At 33.3% G+C, this 21,043-nt stretch overlaps 3 protein-coding genes across 4 annotated transcripts; 2 read left to right on the plus strand and 1 right to left on the minus strand.

Moving 5' to 3' along the window:
* Positions 1 to 1,181: 1,181 nt before the first annotated feature.
* Positions 1,182 to 6,985, plus strand: Bma-cup-14 (Uncharacterized protein; the record flags this gene model as incomplete). Of its 2 annotated transcripts, none has more annotated exons than XM_043078614.1 (19): positions 1,182 to 1,279; positions 1,398 to 1,503; positions 1,616 to 1,711; positions 1,820 to 1,899; positions 2,035 to 2,213; positions 2,361 to 2,495; positions 2,600 to 2,751; positions 3,021 to 3,140; positions 3,285 to 3,412; positions 3,501 to 3,649; positions 4,021 to 4,181; positions 4,263 to 4,376; positions 4,460 to 4,558; positions 4,851 to 4,979; positions 5,104 to 5,252; positions 5,429 to 5,651; positions 5,944 to 6,075; positions 6,452 to 6,622; positions 6,851 to 6,985. In XM_043078614.1, 19 exons carry the CDS (start codon positions 1,182 to 1,184, stop codon positions 6,983 to 6,985), a joined length of 2,556 nt encoding a protein of 851 aa, XP_042934548.1. The 2 variants fall into 2 exon arrangements, with proteins under 2 accessions (XP_042934548.1, XP_001899950.2); XM_001899915.2 differs by having other exon boundaries at positions 3,501 to 3,619.
* Positions 6,986 to 8,224: 1,239 nt separating this feature from the next.
* Bm10418 (Uncharacterized protein) lies at positions 8,225 to 8,636 on the minus strand (the record flags this gene model as incomplete). Its single annotated transcript, XM_043078615.1, has 2 exons — positions 8,225 to 8,343; positions 8,588 to 8,636. 2 exons carry the CDS (start codon positions 8,634 to 8,636, stop codon positions 8,225 to 8,227), a joined length of 168 nt encoding a protein of 55 aa, XP_042934549.1.
* A 2,359-nt stretch (positions 8,637 to 10,995) lies between these two features.
* Bm4973 (Uncharacterized protein) lies at positions 10,996 to 20,655 on the plus strand (the record flags this gene model as incomplete). Its single annotated transcript, XM_001899917.2, has 19 exons — positions 10,996 to 11,091; positions 11,429 to 11,541; positions 11,819 to 11,972; positions 12,280 to 12,454; positions 13,063 to 13,232; positions 14,218 to 14,366; positions 14,512 to 14,669; positions 15,105 to 15,219; positions 16,071 to 16,208; positions 16,580 to 16,747; positions 17,164 to 17,350; positions 17,555 to 17,905; positions 18,190 to 18,319; positions 18,412 to 18,542; positions 18,941 to 19,096; positions 19,208 to 19,323; positions 19,576 to 19,726; positions 19,840 to 19,986; positions 20,578 to 20,655. 19 exons carry the CDS (start codon positions 10,996 to 10,998, stop codon positions 20,653 to 20,655), a joined length of 2,883 nt encoding a protein of 960 aa, XP_001899952.2.
* Positions 20,656 to 21,043: the final 388 nt, after the last annotated feature.

The following is a 21,043-nucleotide window of genomic DNA, read 5'->3' on the forward strand; positions in this document are numbered from 1 at the left end:
GGTTCAGGTCCAACTCTAAGTCTAAGCCTCACTTGTGGTACTACCTATACAGAAAATCATTCTACAGCGCAGTTCAATATCATGTCATAAAAGCTGGTTTTCTAGATTCTTCAGCTTCTAATTTCCTACAATCGTTTTGTCGAAAGCTGTCACCCGACTAATAAAATCGGCCTTCACCAGTTAACCAGTGCAATGGGAAGAAAAGTTCATTTTAACTGAGGAATCTGTTGAACAAGAGGATACCGCGAAATATATCCCGGCTATCACATACGATTCAGACCAAAAGTACAAAGAATATCAGATGAGGATATCATTAGAGCCAAGAAGTGTGTGTAATATTTCCCCGTCTTAGGTAATTTTGAAATTCGGGATTCCTTAAATTCATCTCCTTCGACCAAATTTGCTAAACTTCTACACCTTCATAGAAAACAAACATTTCATTTTTATGTACAGTTTTCTGAAAAATTAATTTTCTTAAGAGTGCTTTAAGCATTATCCATTGCTTGTATTTCAGAACTTTATCGCTTATAAACATTAACTTCTTAGTCGCGGTGGAACTAATTTCTGACAATTTTAGCAAAAACACAATATGGATACTGGTCCTCGACAAATCTGTATCACTTATAAAACAAAAAGATAGAGAAGCATCAGTGTGCGTTGACCTTTAACACCTTTTCATCTGTCCAATCAATGCATGATTTGTACTTGCTACGCTTTAGCACTAATTCAGATTCACAGCACATCACGCAGAACAAAAACAATGCATTAGAAATCAAGATATCGAAAGTCTGAAATGGGAGGAAGCTTGACCCCTGACCCTTTTGGCATGCAACAACGAAATGGCAATGAAGTTTTGGTTTGTGTCACACTTGAACAGTAACGTTATGATACACAGACTTAAGGGTTCATTTTCAGGAAGGGTTTTATTGATGGGTGAGAAGTTAGATTAATACAGTTCGATTTTTGTTTGGAAATAATGAAATCGTTCTGTCTCAATCCAATTACATATTCCTCTCCCTCTTCAGGTCTCTCTGTCATCCCTCCTCTTCGACCCCTCTGTCGTATTGATCATCATTTGACAAAAATGATAACAGAAGTAATTAAAATTTGCAGATTTGTTTTGAGGGACGACTATTAGATTATAAGGTAATATGATGTGACTTATTCGAAAAGAAGAAATAATGGAACAGAATGAAGTAAAAATAAAACTTATGACCGAATTGGCAAATGTACTCAAGCAGGCAACATTTGAGTATCCGTCTGGCGATTCGCTCTCTAAGTAATTTTATTGTCTTCTTGATCCGTTCACATTCCTTTCTCCTTTCTGTGAGGCTGCGATTTTTCTGAGGAACTCTCCGTCAAATTCTTTTATATATTCAAACAGCTTTGTTTTTTAGAGAATCTACTCAGATACTTTGTAATACGGTTGAAGCACTATTCATTCATGGCTTGAAGACAGCCTTTTTCCAGAAGAAACCACGAAGTTCAAGGTATCCGGAGCCGGTGAGAACTTTCGCTGAAATCCTAAAAATATTCCCATTACCTCTTCATAGGATCCTGTTTATTTATTTTTTTTTTTTTTTTTAATATTTTCTTTTTCAAGTGATATTTGCAGAATTTTTGGCCGTTTGTTAGCAAATATACGCATAAAGCAGTACTCGATCAGATAGCTACATCGAATCAAATAAAAACAGAAATAGGAAAGTCACGGGTAAAAAGTCCTCTCCTGTTTAGATAGAAGTATTACTCTCGATTACTATTTACTTTAAGCTTGCATTACATGTTTATGACACGAAATACATAAATTTTGTGCATTCAGGCATGGATCAGGATACTTTTGAATGAAAATACAATAGAAAATTATTTGAACTTATTGTCGCGTAATAATATTACTTTAAGGTTAGTTGGTGGATTGTGAATTAAGACGAAATCAGCTCTTAAAACGGAAGCAAAGCTTCTTCCTAATTTTTTAAATATAATTAAAGTTTCTATCAAAATCTGTAAATTTTTTCCACTATAATTTAATTCTTTCAGCAAATTTTACGAGAAATGGGCTTTTCTGCGAGATACAGAGCGCATGAATGTACTATCAGGTTACATGAAGGGACTGACAAGATTAACTATCGAAGCACCCGTTAACAGTTTCTTTCTTAACACTTGGACTCCCACGCCATTAATACTTTCTGGTTTGATAGCAGGAGAACCTGCAAGATGTGAATTAAATTCCTGGTTGTTTAATAAACTATCTTTTAGAAAGAGCTATTTAATTGCTTTTGAAATATTATCATATTTGAACAATTTCTGGGCTCCCTAATCTCAGTTGTTTTTTCAAGATCCATAAATATTTCTCATTTTTTTAGTAAAACAGTTAACAAAGTGTCGTTGTCGTGGTAGTTCGTTGAGTATGCTCGAGGATACAGAGCTTGCTGAAAATGCATTGCACTCTTTGTGCAGTTCTACAGAAATATCTAGTTCGTGCGTAGAGGATTCCGACCGTTAGTTTATATTCACTAAATAATTTTCTCGGCTTTTTCTTGGATATTTTATTTGGGGCTTGCATTCTCTTTCTCATTCTTTTATTCACTTTTATCTTAAATAGTTGGACAAGAAGTTGATTTGGCTTCCGTTTATTCGCATCCGTCAATGCTTGATGAAGAGTACATTCATCCCTCAGCTCTAAACTCAACAAGCAGTCCCATACTTTCAAATCCAGTTCCGGAAGATGGCATCCCAAGTTACGACTCTTGTCAGGTTTGATTAGTAGATTTAATAGTCTGCTTGTCTGAATAATATCTGTTTTAATAACCTAAGCCGATATTATTTTGATTGGTCGTCGTTATGAAATTCTGTTTTTTTCACCTGATTTAGAAACTGGAGGTACCTATTACCTGTTTTAATTGTGTTTCAGAAACTTTGTTTGCTTGTATAGTAGTATTTCAACCTGTTGATTTATTCATATCCATTTGTGCATATCACTACTATCTTTACGTTCCATAAAAGATAGCGGTTCTTTATTCCAGATACGAGTAACTAGAGGTGCTTATCGCCGTATTAGGCGTTCATCTAAGAGTAGTACTGCTGTCAGCTCATCAAATTCTAGAAACGAGTCTATATCAGCTATGGTTGGCGAGTCGTGTGATGTGAGTTTGGTAAACTGTTGTAAAATTGGATTGCAAAGAAAAGTAGAATTTTTTGAGAATGAAAGTTTTCTATGATCAAAATGGAGTATGTTGTGAAAGAAATCGTGAAAGGAATTGATTGAATTGCTGATTTTTTCCTTTGAGATAGAAAATGTTGGAAAAAAAGTGGAAAATTTTGGAGAACTATATAACGATATACAACGAACTTCATCCTCAATTCTTACATTAAATAACGAAAACAGAGAAAACCACGACCAGTCGACTGAAGCCTAGTATCATTTTGCTCGTAATTGGAATGTTTTTATTTATTTTATTTTTTTGTTAGTTAATCTTTTTTGCTTTTGCAAACATGTGTTATAGTGAGGAAAAAGCGGTGGACAAGAAAAAACATAAATCATTTGAATATAACGATGAGTTGTCAATCAGTAGTGAGTTCACAGTCCACAAAATGCCCAAAAATCCACAAGGAAACTCCAAAAGTTGGACTTGTTCATGCGCCAGATCTGATGGTTTTCTTTTTGTTTATTTATTTTTTCCTTTTTTTTTTGATTAGGTTGCGATACAGATCGGCAGTTAGTCTAGTTGGTCAGCCTGGTCATCCTTCATAGTATAAATTAGCTGCAACAACGTAGCAAAGTGTATCTCAGCATTTGAAGTAAGTTAAAAAGACAATTTGCTTTCTATCTGTATAATTAAATATTATTACCGATAGATTCCATGTTGTTCAGCTGTTAAAATAGTCAACACCGTGTCAGTATGTGATTTTCTGTGGAACATTTCTGATGATGTTTGGTGATTCATAGATCCACATATTTTTCACGTTCAGCTTTTTTGTTTCTTTTTTATGATAAAAGCATTATTTATATTACCTTAATTTCAGGCGCACCTGATGATATCAAACCAAAATATTCTATGCAGGATGAGTCATATAACCTTATATACAACCTTTGTCCGGTGATTTCATTCGAAAATGAGCAATCTTTCACTGAATTAGGCGATCAAATTAGAAGCATATCAAATAAATCATCAGACGTTGAACTGGTTGTTTTATTTATCAACTGTTTTTTCTTCGTATTCTAACTTCAGTTCTTTTTAATTTAGGGATTTAAAATTCTGTTTTAGGAACGATCTGTGTCCATGCAAGATAATTTGTATGCATCGGATCATTACAATGAAGGAAATAGCCTTCTTGGTAAAGGCTGGATTGTTCATCATCGTTGGAAACCTGAATTTTTTGTCAGTTATTTTTTAGAGCTATGTTTTTATCAAAGATGGTATACTTTTGAGAACAGTGCCAGTTTAAAATTTTTATGTTGAAGGATGGCCGAACTTCGACAATTTCTTTATCAACTAACCCGGATTCCTCACAAAATTTTGATATGGAAATAAGAAATGTTCTTGATGAAACTTCAAATGAGGTAATTCGGAACTGTTTAGAACCTTAATTTTAGAGTAATTAGAATTTTTTTTTTCAGCGTTTGTTTTCTTTACGGTATTGAGTTTATTTTCTCTATGTGATTTGTATCGACATATTTGATTTTATTAATGTTTTGCTCGGTAAATATATAAATATTCTGTGTCATGTCAGTTTCCTCTTGTGTTGTGGGATTGTTCATTATCGTTGGAAACCTGAGTCTTTTGTTAGTCATAAACGGCTTTTTTTTTTTGCTTACCCCCGTAGTGTTTGTATACAGTATACTATTGTTGCAGGTGATGAATCAGAAACATTCGAATAATGGTAGTCTTAATGGTGAAATTCCTATACTTGAGGAAGTAGAAGATATGTTGAAACATGTTGGTGATGGTGACAAAACTTTATTTTCCATATCGCATCACCAGGTAGCGATATTTTTTAAGAAAATGAAATCAGAAGTCTGTTTCTAGGTTATTGTTCTTGATTTCTGTTCATTTTAATCAAATTATTTGTATCGATGATTCTCTAACTCTTTTAAAACTAATTTAGATTATTTTGAATGGGAGCATTTCTGAATTTTCCGACAAAACACTAATTGATGTTTTGACAGTGATCCCTCGCGAGAAGGGCCTTGATTCTCAGGATTTTCGTTGTCTTTCCTGTAGAAAATCGATTGGCCCAACATTCGCTTCATACAGGTTGTATTACTTCCTAATTTTTATTCATTATAGCTATTTTATTGACATTTTACTATGCTAATAAGGTTTTTGTGTTCTTTGTACCACATGATTATAATTAACAGTATTTGAACTATGATATCACTGTATCTTGAAAAAGTTTCTTTGAACTCATCTTAAGAGCAAAATTATTTCAGGAAATGTGGCTTCGACGAAAAATATTACTGCAATGGATGTTTCAGTAAAGGCGACGAAAGTATTATTCCGTCACGTTTGATTCGTAACTGGGATAGACATCCAAGACATGTTTGCAGGTGCAACATGGCTTTCATTGAAAGCATTAGGGATAAAGCTGTTCTTCGCCTTGACCAGATCAATCCCCAAATTTATGCACATTCCCATGCTTTAAATGCTGTGAAGGTACTCGCTTATTGTTATTTGTATATAGATGATGTTATTTATTATGTTTCAAGTTCTCAAACTAATTGTTTGTTTAATAGGAGAAATCAAATTCGTAGTTCTGAAAAAATTAGACCGTCTTCTACGAAATTTTATATGAAAGTATTGGTTACTCCTTTTTCGAGACTTGTTGCTTTTCGACCAAAGTCAGCAGTTATGCAATATTAATTGACTAAGAAGTTGGTAACTTCCATGATATAGAAAGCAAGTTATCGCATCAAAATTATTGTATCGTTAGCTAAACTTTATTTAGTTTCTGAGAGAGAAATTATCGTTGTCAGCAATGTATCTGCAGTCATGTCGGAAGTCAATTGCTGAAGATTTGGAAAGTCGCATTTCGCCCAAGGATTATCTTTATAAAGACATCCATTTGTATTCATTCACAGTAATTTTTCTTGAAGAAATTGACTGATAAAGAAAACGCTTCTTGGCTTAAAGGCCTAATGTTGTGCCATGATAAGTGAAGTTCAAATTCTTTGCAGTGTTGTGAAGTGTTTGGCAAAATTTATGTTACTTCGGCAAATCAGTGCATTGTGTGTGTCAGGATACTAAATTTACTTTTTTCTATACCCACGATGTCAGTTTAAACTAGAAGCACAGGCATCTAATCTACAACTCAATACTTTAGATATCCATCACAATTCTTACATTAATGTTATATTTAAGTGAATTCAATACCGTTTTGAAAATATTATTTTTTTAAAATTTTCGTAGTCAACTTTGAAGAGTTTTGTTTTTCAGTGGATGTAATAAACTTTCAGGATCTGTTAACGGTACTATCAGGGTATATGGAAAATCATTTGAACAATTTATTCAATTTCACAACAGAACATATCCGACGATGTTTGTTGTGTTCTCAGAAAGGCTTTTTATGTGAAATTTGTGCTTCTGCTGAAGTGATTTATCCATTTCAACTGGAAGTGACCTCCCGAGTAAGTTCTGCAGCCATATTTTTGTTTATCATATTAAATTTAGTGAGCTCAAGATTTGTCGCTTTATCAAGTTTACTTTTTTTAATTGCGATTTTGTGATTTAGGCTGTTTTGGATAGAAATTCTTGCAATACAGATGACAACCGGTGTTTACTGTAAGAAATTTTCGTATAAAATTTGATGATTTTGGTAATTTGGAACTTATATATATAACTTGCGGAGATTTTAGTGCCTGGCGTGTTTTTCGGTATATCACAAGAACTGTCTGGAAAAACAGCGATGTCCGAAATGTACTCGGCGAGAGCGATATATGCAGCAGCAACCGAATATTGATTCTCAATATTTGCTCCTTGATATGGATTGAAATTGTTCATTCTATACATTCTTTCGAATTAATTTTTTGAGTTTTTCACATCTTGGTTGCATTTTAACTTAAATTTTTAATCTTGCTCTAACTACAGAAGAGTAAAACGATTCTCTTACAATCAGTTTTTCTTTTAATATTATAAGTTGAAGTGTATAATATTGGTGAGAATTGGTTAATTTATTAAATTCCAAAAGTATTAATGGAAATTAATCTGCTTATTCAATTTCATTCCGACTTCTCAAAAGTCAAAATTCTAATCACTGGAGCTTTACTTTTGATGCGTAATAGTACTTTAAAATTGCTCTTGGTGCTAATTTGTTGTGGAGGGATTTTCGCTATTAATGAGACAGGGCACTATGTAGCCCACTTATATATATATACGTTTTTTTTTCCTCATCTTTTTGTACATTTTAGAACCTTATAACTTTGTGCTGTAGCGCTTTATCTGAAATGTTTAATGAGTGTGTTTATGGTATTTGAAAGGATGGTATGCATATAAACTGGATTGTACAAATTTCTTTCGAACAGCTTAGAGAAAATAAACATTGTGTAAAATCTCTGCTTTCCCAAATTCTGCATAAAATTTGTTAGATGCAGTCAGGAGGAAAAAAATTCAAAGCCCAGACACTCGCGAGATCTTAGTTTTGCAAGAACTGCTATTCCTGGTTTATTTCCAGAATTTGCAATCAGTGATTTTAATAACTTATTTAGCGCTTTAGCCACTTGTTCCTTTGCTTATTATTGCATATGTTTGATTTACAATATTGGTATACAACTAATAATATTTTTCTTGGTACTATGATTTCGATATGCTTTTGATAAGATACAACAATGGATGATGGGCTCCAACATGTCGTTGACAGAGTGCGGCCCACCAATGCAGTCGAGTTTTATTAGTCATAAAGGATGAAATACATGTATAAATACATCACGTAATCGATCATACTTTTTGGCTTGATTTATTGGATATCAAAATTACTCTACTGTAAATTTCTTAATTTTGTTACCTGTTTATCTCTAGTAAATAAGTAACTTTTTAATTTTTGATGATTTTTCACCTTTATAACGTTGCGACATTTTTCGTCGTTTTTTTGCAAGAAATAACGAAGAATATTTTAATCATAGTTCGAATGTATTTCAAGTGCTCTGTCTTGACATACAACTCTTTTAGTGACCAATTGTCAAGGTTGAGATGAATAAAACTGCCATGACTTCTCTTCCAGAAGAGTCACAATGCTATTTGTTGCAGAATTTTTCCTCGATCCGTGCTTGTAAGGTCATCGGGATTCGATCACCAATATTGATACCACCCTTCTCACTGCTGCTGTTGCCATTGTTGCCACTGCTAATGCTACCTGACATGTAAGCCATCCTTCCTGTTTCTTGTTAAGTAAGCTTTTCTCGTCAGCACACCTGTTCGGGGAATACAGACACAGACATACACAATTACAGACGACATGCCCCATATATACTGCATGTATGTGTATGTCTGTGTGTGTATGTGTATGCGTGTATGTTTGTGTTTGCATGCATGTATATGTATGTGTAAATATGCTTCCCATTCTGATTCATAGCAATACCAATTTTCGATATACATACTAGGACTGATTGCCTTTTGAGTTTTCTTCGAGCTCTCAATTTGTGCCATTCTGATTATGCCTGCTTAGAGATGTCCGTCATTTCAATAAGCACCAATCCATTCTTACCTAATTAACCAATAAAAAAGAACGGTAACAGTATACCGTTCTTTTATTTATTATACTTCCGAAATAGAATAGGAAAATTGATCAGAAATGAATAGGAGTGCATCATCCCATATCTGTGAATTATTTACTGTTGTATTCATAAACATCTTTGCCAGCTTTCATACTACTTATATCCTATCTCCTCAAGTTTTTTGCATTGCTTTGGCGTAACGGGAATACACGTTTCCCAGTGCTCCTCCACAGGTACAAGTAATGTAGTCGTTCGCCTAATATTGAAAATGACTTAATTAAACGTATTGCAAACTTTATTTACCATTTTTTCTTTTTTTTTTTTTTTTGTGTGTGTGTTTAAAGAGATGATTAAAATACTTACTAGAGAAGTAGGATATGTAGGAATGAGGCAACTCAATCGTATTCTGGTTCATTACTGCTTTCGTTCAGAAATATTCATAAATTTAGAGTTTGTTTCTAAATCAAAATCTAATAGCCCATTCCTTATAACAGTTGATTTAAGACTCTGATAAAACAAATTCCTGGTTGCTAATTTTAAAAAAGAGTGGTTAAATTGTTATTTTATATGCCACCATTTGTGACGATTGTCTAGTTGTGCTGAAAGGCCGAGTATGCTCAGAACCAGTTTTAAGTGAAGGAGACAATAACGATGACATCTTCCAGTGGTTGTGTTTCTGCTTTGTATGGTTGTATAGGTACGTCGGCCACAGGTGGTTCAAGTCAATCCCTTTTCCCCGTAGTAAATCATTGGAAGAGTATATGTGTTCCCCTTGTAAATCACCTATACAATTATCTCACTAAAGAGTTTTTTCTTTTTATTCATAAAACAATCATTTCCTTTCAGTGAATTATTTAATTTGGTAATTGAGGTTTGTTATAGAAATTTCAGTTACGTAGGATAAAGCAATATGCATTACATGTTGGTTACTTAAGTTCAGATGCAATTGAAACAATGAAATGAGTCTGTTCAAATAGTGAGCTGAAGATATGGTGATTATCTGATAAAGCAGAGATCATATATTGGCCCAAAGATATGTTAGCCAACAGTTATTCTGTTTTTCTTTTTTGCATCTAAAAAGTTTCTTCAAAAAGGAGGCTGAAATGAAGAGTGACGGTGAATGAAAATGAAGGGACATAAAAATTGGTATGTGAATGTGGATTGCATTTCGGATGTCGTATCATCTTAATATTGTTGTTTGTTGTTGCTGTGTTCCGTGTTATAAGGGTCACCATATCAGAAGTATGAATTGTTCATTCTAATGCATAGACTGGAGAATCCTCAACCATTTTCATTTCATTCACATATAACTACTTATCTACGACTTTTCAATTTTCCATTCTTTGCCCAATGATTTAAACTAATTTTATTCTATATGAGGATAAAATTCCGTGCAATGAATCATCAGCCTATCAAAGAAGTTCACTGTCGCTATCTTTCCTTCCTCTGTTTACTTTTTTTCCTTTGTCCTTAACTTTCAATTTGTGTTGTGTCATAAAGGGTAGAAACGGTACGAATAGCTGATTGATGGCTATATTGGTATACGGTAAGTTTTTGCGCAATACGTAGACCTTTGTAGAAGAAGAAATGTGCGCAGTAGCTCTCTTCACAATATTTGCGGTATACAGAAGCAAAGTTGCTCTCTTTCCTTTTCACTTGTTCATGTATATATCACTTATTGAACCACTGATATGAGGATGATCTTTCGATTAATTTATAGTCAAAATTATTGTTACCATCTTTTATAATTCATTGTAAAATCTTATTTTTATATAATTTATCCAAGTTTCTTTTTTGACTGTTGTAGTTGTTATTTTTCTAGATGTCAAATTTATTTGATTGGAATAGTTTTTCATATATAAATCAAAATTTCTTTTTTCTAAAGAAAGAAAAGTAAGTGAGATTAAATCACTTTGAAGTAATATGCATAGCCAATAGTATTAAATAATATTGCTTTCTTATAAAACTGAAGTACCGATGATACTTTTACCTATATTATTGCATCATATGTAACTCAGGTTACAAGTCACAAATATTATCGCTAATATTTTTGCAGTAACTCAAAATAGCTTAGTATTAACTTTCTGTGTTTTCTTTTTGCAGATTTGTTGGAGCAAAGAGCCTCGTATTGTCTTTCAGTTTCCATATGATGAAATACCAATGATGACAAACATTTCTGCTGCTATTGTTGTTAATCATTTACTTTTGAGAAGCAATTCGCTTCTGTCTTTAAAAACTAACCTTCTATTTCTATCTATCCAATAATTCCATCCCATCTATTCATTACAATAATGCATACACTACTGGTGCGAATTTTGGAACACCGACAACTTTCACATGCTGGACAGCTCTTTACTATATCCGATTATGACGTCATTACCGATTTGGTATGTCTAAATTGTAATTTATCAAATCTTTATCAGATTGTAGATCTAAATGAAAATTAATATTGGATGTCTAAATTGAACTAGCTTTGAACAGTGCTAACAGCCTTAAATTGGTGTTGTTAGCATTATTCATTTAAAATCTTTTTTGTTTTTTTTGATAACTAATTAAAAAAGTATAGGTAGTGATGTAACCCTGATTAGATTAATACCACTCTTTCATAATTAATTTCTGCATGCATTATTTGCACTTTTAGTTACCTCAATTCACTTCAACACTGCCCGTTTTTTAATGTAAATGTATATGAAAGATTGTGGGAATGTGATTCTTTGATTGTAGCATCGAACGTTGGCAAAAATCAAATCAATCTTTAATGCGCCTGACTACTGCCACAATGCAAACGATCAAAGTGTCGTTGAAATCGTTTTAGCTCGGATCACTGCTGCAATTCGGTTGGCTATTTATTTCATTCTACACATGATCAAGATAACTACATTTTTTTCTTTTTCTGATGTTTCCCAATAATGTATGAAATGATATTGCAGTGTGTGTTAAGATCTTAGATTTTACAAAGTTACTAAGCTTATAAGGAATAGAAAAAGCAGAGTAGAATTGGAGGGATTATACTCTTAAGATAACTCTGGTCGAATGAAGTAGATATTATGATTTCTAAAAAGAAACTTTTATATTTCCATGAATGGTTTTCTTATCTGCAACAGTGGATTATAGTGAAATGAACAGCATTGAAACCTATGCACCAGCGTTAGTCGACACACTCGGCAGCTGTTTGAGCCATGAGATGACCGCTCCTGATTTAAGTGGCGTTATTATGAACACGCCACATTGTAAGATTGCTTGCGAACTTCTCAATAGCCTTTTTCTTGTAAGTTTTATGACCTTTTATGGGGCTCATCTTTAACTTTTCCTGATTTATTGTTAGATATTAAACTTTTGATTATCCCAGATATTAAACTTTGTAGTAATGTATTTTCATCTATTTTATGTATCTTCCTCGTTATTATTTTCTTTAATCCACTTTTTTATAAATGTTTAGCTGAATTTGCTTCTGTTATTGCATTCGTCTTATAATTTTAATTACATCTAATTATTTACTAGATAGTTTCAAATGAAATTTACTATGATTTTGAAATTCGAAATTTATGTGAAAACTCATATAGTTGTTGTTTCAGCATTACAATAAAAAATCGGTGATGACAGTAACAGTGCCAACAGCAATACGGGCATTGAGTTGTGGAAGTGATGAGTTAACTCGAAATACTACCGGGTATTTGTCATTGGCCGCTATTCATAATGGACGTCTTCTTGCACAATACTCCTTACAAATTATCACTAACATACTTAGTGGTTGGTTCAAAACTTTACTTAAGTAATAGGAAGTAACAACTGAATTTATAAATTAGAAAATATTTACGGAATGGTGGAAAAGAATTTATTTATTATCAACGCTTCATTTGATCGATACATCATATTATACATGAATAGTATGTTGTATTAAAATATGAAGCACAGTGATTAATAACTGTTATAAAAGATCACAGTTTTGTTACTTCTTTATGTTGGTAAGTAAAAATTGTGAGTTTAGAAAACCATCCTTACTAAAATTTGATTTTAATAGTTCTCCGTTCGTGAAGAATTTGATTCGCTCGAAGCTTTTCTATCATACTAGTCATTAGTAATTTAAAGCAATGCTTGAAATTTTTTTTAGTGATTTAGCAAAAGTGATCGAAAAATGCGTAATTTAGATCTTTTATTAAATATCGAAGTATTTTTCCCTTTATATTTGATACAAATATGTGAATTTCATGGAATAAGCATTGCTTTCACTTATCAACTTGTTTGATATTCTTGATTTAAACTGTTTGATGCCATATGATAACTTTGATATGTCGATATTTATTAACCACCATTTGCAGCTTTCAAGTTTCCATTTTTTCGACCAATGAAATGTTTAGGTAACTTCTCATTGGTGAGGGTAATTCCGCAGCTTTATCCGGAGAATCGTGAACCCTTTCATGCTCATTTTACGCAGATTCTCAAATTGCTTCAGAATGAACAAACGGATCAGTCAGAGCGCCTGTCTATTCTGCAGTTTACATCTATGGTTGCCAACGCCAATCCTGATGTAAGTTCTCAAAATGCCCAACTTAGTTCCTGTAAATCAGTGAATAAAATTTTCAAAAGAAATTTGATTTTGTTTAAAAAACGAATAAAACAGTATCTAAATAGTATTACAAATTGCTGGGACATTATTTTGCAACCTTTAAGAAATATTGCAGTTGCCCTGTGTTAACAAATTAAGTTGAGCTATTCTAATAATTGTAAATTATTTCGTCCTCAAGAATTCTAAAGAACAACTTGATTCCTGATCTCGCTGGCTTCTTTCATGTTATTAAGGTCTTGGGAGAGGTGCAAGGTTTAAGATAGAGATATTATAATGATATAACTCGAATTGAATCTCTGGACATCGTGATGTCTAACGTGAACAATACAAACTTCTCCATGTTAAAGCTAAAGTTGAAGGTAAAATCCTTTGAATATGAAGCTTAAGTTTTTAAGCCTGAGTGGTATTAGTGTACTAGTGTATTTGCTTCAACTTTATTTGATGATCTGGAGTATGGGTCCCTCAATTCCCGCCCGTTTCATTTGGGTGAGACACTGTGCCGAAAGGCCATTATCGAAGGGGTGGAACCTGCGCAAAACTAAATGTTTAATTATAACAGATAGGCCTGATTCTTCTTTATCTTCACAAGCAGTTGTGATAAATTCAGTTCACTGATTGCAACATTTGCATATTTTATAATAAAATATTTGAGCAGTTGTACATCATATTACACTTCCACTTAGCAATATTATTGCAATTAGTTGTCTTTGTCTTTTCTTTTTGCTAATAACCGTAATTGCTTAATCTCAGAATTAATACAATTTGAAATACTAATGAAGACAACAACAATAAATTAATCTATAATTGCGCACAATTTTCTAACAACTTTGCTTTTGCAAATGATAAAAGAGACAACTGCTATTGTTTGATGTGCAGTGATTTCGATTTTTTTTTTCTTATTAATTCTCAAATATTTGGAAAACGATTAAAACTAAAATAATTTTAGCTAATTCTCAAACATCTGGATGATCTCGATATTTTTCTTTTTCACCCACCCACTCGCACCGCTGTCCTTCACATTTTCCTGTCGCTTATCTCACTGAACCGAACATTTGCTCTAGTTCCACACCTGGATGCACTACGTCGAGCTGCTAAGTTAGTTCAGTTCGTTTTTTCCGTTGTGACTTAATAATGTTTCTGAGTAAGACTAAGTAGGGAAATAAAAAAAAAAGGCCAGTCTCCTTGTCAACTTAATTTCATTGTTGTGTATAGTTTGCAAAATAGAAGATATAGTTTACAGAACAGCAGATTCGGACAATACTCTGGCAATAATGGCCAAAATAATTGGCGTTATTGGAAGGAATGACAGTAATACAGCACATATTGCCGTAGATGATCTGATAGCAATGAGTTGTCGGCTTTCTGGCTCTCTTCCTACTATACTCAAGGAGATTGAAGGTATAATTACTGTTTAAACTAAAAGTAATGTAATAATTGAAAAGCAAAATATGATAGAAGCATTGAAAATGGTCGCCATCGCAATACTTTCCTATTTTGTGTCATCTAAAAAATCTGTTTAATTAGCTTTAGTAGTACTAAGTTCACACTGAAGACGAAACCAACCAGAATGCCGTTGTTGTTAAAAAGAATATTGGTGGAAGTTAATACAGTAGTAAATTGTAATAGATCCAGAATTGTTCTGAAATAGAGTGCAGAAACATTTCGCTCAGAAAAAAACCTTTCTGCTCTTTTTCAAACATTCTAAGACGGATACGATTTTCATTTGGCTTCCTGATGCTGCCATACTTCCAACTATTTCAGTTCTTTATGGTACTGATACAGTTGGAAAGAGAATGCTCTATGTAATGTAACCTTCCAGTTTTTCAATTTCAGGTGTGGCGGAATGTTTCCCAGCTGCAGTATATCCGCATCTTGCTTTTATACGTTCCATACCAGAAACGCTTCCTTCCACATCGGCTGTTTGCGCAAGGATCCGAGCACTTAGCAGGTTTGTTAATGCTATTCTTTTAGCTCGAAAAAAACCTTTCCGTTCTTTTTCAACCTTCTAAAATTGTGCTCTAAGATGTCTGGATAGGATTTTCATTTGAGTTCTTGTTGACTTCTTATTGCAGTTCTGTACTGTACTCTTAGAGTTCCTTTTTTTCTCTTGAGATGTATTTCTTGCAGTGAAATTTTTTTTTTTTTTCAATGGAGGATAATAGCACTGGCAATGAGAAATAATAGTAGTGACACGCTATTGTCATTAAAAATCAAAGGGAAGTGTTATACATACGGTAATGATGTTTGGCGATTCGGATGAAGGGAGTGTATGTGACTAAGAAGACTAAAAAATCGGGCATTTATTAGGGGCAAGGAAAGTATTCATTGAAGATCCAGGGATCCGGTCGCCTTATATTCGCACTGAAACAGATCAATCGGCAAATATTCGGATTTTTTGTTGCACATCATAAATTATAGAATATTGTGATTTGAATTCTACAGACTCGAGGAAGGTTATTTTAGCTGCTAGATTTTCCTTCAAGTAAATTCATCAACATAAGGGCTGAAGTATTTAATATTGTTGAATGTCCTTCCGTCTTCACTTGAGTATATTCCTGTGTCCTCATATTTATTCTTTGGAAAATACTTCACTAACTCTTAACTAAATGAGCAACCAAATCTTAAAACTTAATCCAACCCAAAATATTTAGTGACCCATACGAATGATATTTTTGTTTTAAGAAGCTGTGAAAGAATTAATTAGTATTTGTCGCAGAAAATTCAATAAAAAGTTAGCTTAAAGAAGTTTTATTTATTATATATTGAATTCGTTGAATGGAATGAAGAGAAATGATTCAGAAACGGTTATTTGTATCCAGCAGGATGCCGTGATGATGCCATGATAGTTAATGTTGCCGGTAGTACGGGCGTGCAGCACTCTGATGATTCTCTTGTCTCCAAGCTATCCTCCAAGATCGATGCTCCTATCATTTCAAGGTTATCCATTTTCTTCTCCTGAACCAGGTATTTTATCCTTCTGTATCCTTCATTAACTTTCTTGTTTTAGCTTGTGTTCGAGTTGTATTTGCTCGAAGTTTAAATTCTCTGGAGAAACTTAGTTAGTAAAATAAATAAGGTGCAAGTGGAGTCAGAAACGTGTAATTTATTGAAATTTATTATCAGAGATGACTTATGTATTTGATTTAAGCAAAGAAATATTGTCTACATATTATATATGTTACACATCTCTCACGTTTGCTTGCATAGTTAATCTAGTTTGACCTTGAGCTACGCATTCTATTTCTTCTACTCACAAAATTCCGAAATATGTAAAATTCAGTGAGTTTCGTGGTACTTAAATATTTCAGCGGTGTTCGTACAATGGTAAATATCAGTGATTCGGCAGAATTCTCGGCACAAGAACTCGATAAGAATACTGAGAATTTGGCAAACGCATATATGTGTAGTAGGTTACGATCCAGTTGCTCTCTCATTAATCAAACCAGTCGGTCATATGGTAGCTTGAATCCATACATGTCGGTGTTCGATTTTATTTTTTTAAATCCAAAATTTACATATTTACTTTCAAAATCATGCAATCTTAGAATTACAGAAAAGAAACATTTATCATTTGTGTTATAGAATTAATTTGATCTGTCCATAGTAAAAGTGTCCAGAAAAGGACTACAAGTTTCTATTTGTTTGATTTGGTCGGCATGATCCAACATGGCAAATGTAGTTGCAGTGCTATAAATACCGTTTTACCAGTTCACCTCATCCCAGTACAACTTCTTGCTCTTAATATTCGTTCATGGGGGTGGTACCTAGATGTTTTCATCTCTTATCTTTAAGTAGGTTAGCATAATTTTCAGTTTTTTGTTTTATTTTTTGCTTGAATTCATTAAGATTTCAATCCACTGAATTAAGATGACAATAAGAAAAGAGCTTATAGTGAAAATATATCAGCTACCGAAACAACATCCCGCGATTCTCCATTATCCATAATGTCATCACAAAGCAATCGACGTAGTAATGGTGTCGTTTTTGTACCGATATGTCCACCACCATCTTACCAACCTCCAAAAGGGCAAACAGTGCAGCAAATTATCTCTTCGCCATTATTACCTACTACCGTACAGGTTGCAGTTTTGAATAGAATATTCAAGCTTCATATCAGTTAATAGAGGACAATGATGATAAAATGGTCTTTCAGGGGTGTAAAGTACATAACTGCGCCTGGTGAAATGTTGGCAACCACAACTGTACCTTTCGTTGCAGCGTCCTTGAAAATCAGTTGGCGTACTTGATGCAAATATTAGTTGATTGCCATCAAAATATTGCAGATGGGTAAGGATGGACGAGTACGTCCAGTTGCAATGCATCAGCGCCGAACGAACGCCGCGCAATGGATGCCATTGCCGGGAGGGCGACCTGCTACCACGATAACAACACCGTCTCTTGCAACAATTGTAGCCGCTAGTGCTCCCAGGACTGCAAAAGCAGTTACGGAAACCACTTTTCCCGTAAATAATAGCCTAATTAGTTCTAAATCAGCTTTCGGAAATTCTACTCCTATGATAGCACCACGCTCTGTACTGGAGGATCGTTTATCAACAAGTCATGCTGGGACAGCAACAAATGATGTATCAATGGATACTGTTACCGCGTACCGAAGAGAGCAGATACAGTCCTTGGTTGGGTTTTTTGTTTTTATGATTCTTTGCAAAAGCGGAAATCATTTGATGAATTCATGTAAAGTCAGTAAACTTCGAGAGGAGTGAAGAAATTGCTATCTGATAATCTCCTACAGCGTGTCAATAAATAAATAAATGGTGAAGAAATGATAAAGAAGCTGTGTAAATTGTAAAACAGAAATAAGTTCATTACCAATGCTTATCTTTTTATGTAATTTATATTTGAATTAAATTAATTTTATATAATTTATTCAAAAACGGGGTCAATGAAAACACATTTACAGGATGTGATAGGTCGCGGAGACGTGGTACTGAAATTTGTCGATCATCGCCGAAGTAAAATACAAAATTACATACATAATATCAATAAAACATATCCAATACCAGTACTTTGTATCGCTGAGAGTAATAAAGGTATACTGTGTTTCACCTTTTCTTTTTTATTACATTTTAATTTCTGTTCCCAAAAAATGTTTTCAGCATCATAAAAGCTATCATTTTTTCAGGAGTAAAACATCGAATACGGGTTCATTTCCGATGTGAAGTGGCCGATGACCACTGTGTATATGATTCAGATCAAATTTTCAGTTTTAAAACTCATTGCGCTCCTATATGGCTTCATCTTATGTTCTTGCAGGTAATCTCTTCACTACTGCGAATGATTTGGTTGATTGATACATTTGTAGATTATTTTTTTTTTGATGTTTGTGCTGAACTCTTTCCCGTCCTTTTCCCCTCTCGAAGCTTGTTTATTTATTGATTTTACGTCCAACAACAGAAATTCAACAATCTCGTGAAAGAGTGCTCGAACGTCTGATATTCAATCATCATTTATTAAAAAAAGTTTGTAGAATTCCAGAGGTCTTTCAATAGTTAGACAAACATAGACTTTTTTATAATCAAAGCATTTGAATTTCATTACCACTATTTAGCATTATATATCGTCTACAATCTGATACCAGAACATATATCATCATTAATGTATTTTAAGGACTGTAATGATGTGTTAATAAACAGATATAATATTTGATTCAGATGGAATCAGTAAGCATCGAAACAACTGGTCAAGTAGTTGCTCAGTGTTCTGAAGCCTACCAGGCACTATCCAGTTGCTGGAGTTCACTTCCTTCTACACAAACTCGGAACCGTCCGTTTCTGGAGCTTGTAACTTCTGCGTTTCCGGCTTACAAGGTTTACTATTTTATAACTCCAGATTCCACCACTTTTCTCAGTTTGTCTAAATCGTTATACAAGTATTGTTTGAATAATTTTGAAGATCTATTATTGTTTCCTTTCTTTCAGGAACAGCAACAAATTTTGAAAGAACTTCTCGATGCGCATTATTTTGATTCATTTTCCTACAATACGGTGTTGCAGAAATGGTCTTGCTTTAGTTGTAGCCATCCAGAACGTGTTAGGTTATTTCTTTTCTTTGGTATTACGCCATTCTAAAATGCAATGAAATTAATAAAACTTATAATTTAACTGCAGAATTTTGAAGCAAAATGATGACATTTTCACACTTGACATTTTTCTCATCAAAAATTTGAGTAGAATTCTAGAGGCTTATATTCTTATCCCATTATTTTGGTTTATATGACTTATTGGTAGAAAATGTGATATAGATTTTATTTAATCTTTTACTTCACGTGTTCTTTTAATTTCTGCAGGACGATTTTACGACCGGATTCGCCACATTTGCCAGTTCTTGAAGGTCAACTGAAAGAGAAAAGAGGAAGATGGAAATTCCTAAAACGTTGGCATACCAAATATTTTACATTATCTGGCTCTGCATTAATTTGCCGAGAAGAAATCTCAAATGTACGTTAAGTTCTATTTCAAATATTTTAAAAATTGAGCTGAAAGTCTAATTTCTGATTGTTACCAATCTCAAACCATAAATTGAAAATTTCTTTATCTATGGGAACTTTTAGCCAGCAGAAGACAAAATTATCTCGCCAGCCCTTGATTTACGAAAGATACGTTCCGTAAAATCACTCGGCAAAGGAAGAAAGAGCCGTAAATCACTACCCAAAGCATTCGAGATATTTACCGATGATGATATTTCCTACGTCTTAAAGGTAATTAGTAATGCCAACAAAAAGAAAAGAATTGGTTAGCAATCAATACTTGAGGAGTTTTCAAAAATTTATACACATTTTATTATCAGATATTAAAAAAAAGACACGAGCACTGAAAGGTTGTAATATATTGTTAATTACAAATGTTAAGGGATTTAAATAACGCGTATCCATTTAAAATCTTTATCTTTATTAGTTCATTATACTTAGCTCTATTAAATAAAAGCACTAATGATGTTGATAATAGAGAAAAGAAATTGGCATCATTCCCTAATTTGTAAAGTAACTTTCTATTAATTCAACTTTTACTTCTTATTATTAATATTTGCTCACTTTCATCAACAGTATGCTGACTTTAATAATAGCAAATTTAAACATTTTGAAGACTAGGATAGCCTTTACATCAATGATATACTGTTTTTTTTTTTTCATGTCTTTTAAAGGCTGTTTTGAAAGTTGGTTTTTAAAGTTGTTTTAGATCTTTTTTCGAAACTCACGATTTACGAAAGTTTAAGATTAACAAAATCATTTCATGATGTAAAGATTTCTAATCTGTTAATTAGTACAACCAATTTAATATCGAAATTGTAGGCTAATGATCAAAGTAAAGCTGAAGAGTGGATACAATGCTTACAAATAGCTGTAGCTCAAGCCCACAAGGAACGATAAGTGAAAACAGGAATTATTGCATAATCAGCTCTTTTGCTTGCACAGTGGTGGAAAATATTATCTGCAACGCACAATATGGCAACCAATGTTTTTGATTTGAATTTGGAATCTAATAGCTCGGGGTAGAAGTTACTAATTCACTCAAACTGAATGATATTTTATCGAATTTATGAAGAAAAAATTCGATCTTTTTCTTGTACAGATTTGTAATATTTATATTCTTACCCGTTGTTTTGTCATTTGTAATTGATTTTAAGTAATGTCTGCGATCTATCTAAAAAGTCTCGTATCATGTCATCATTTCTTCGGGATCACTTACGAAAAGGAAGCAGCAAAATTATCATAATATTTCATCTTCTCAGGTAAATTTTATTTGCCAACAAGATTG

Source organism: Brugia malayi (assembly GCF_000002995.4).
Source record: "Brugia malayi strain FR3 genome assembly, contig: Bm_v4_Chr2_contig_001, whole genome shotgun sequence".
NCBI classification, from domain to species: Eukaryota; Metazoa; Nematoda; class Chromadorea; order Rhabditida; family Onchocercidae; genus Brugia; species Brugia malayi.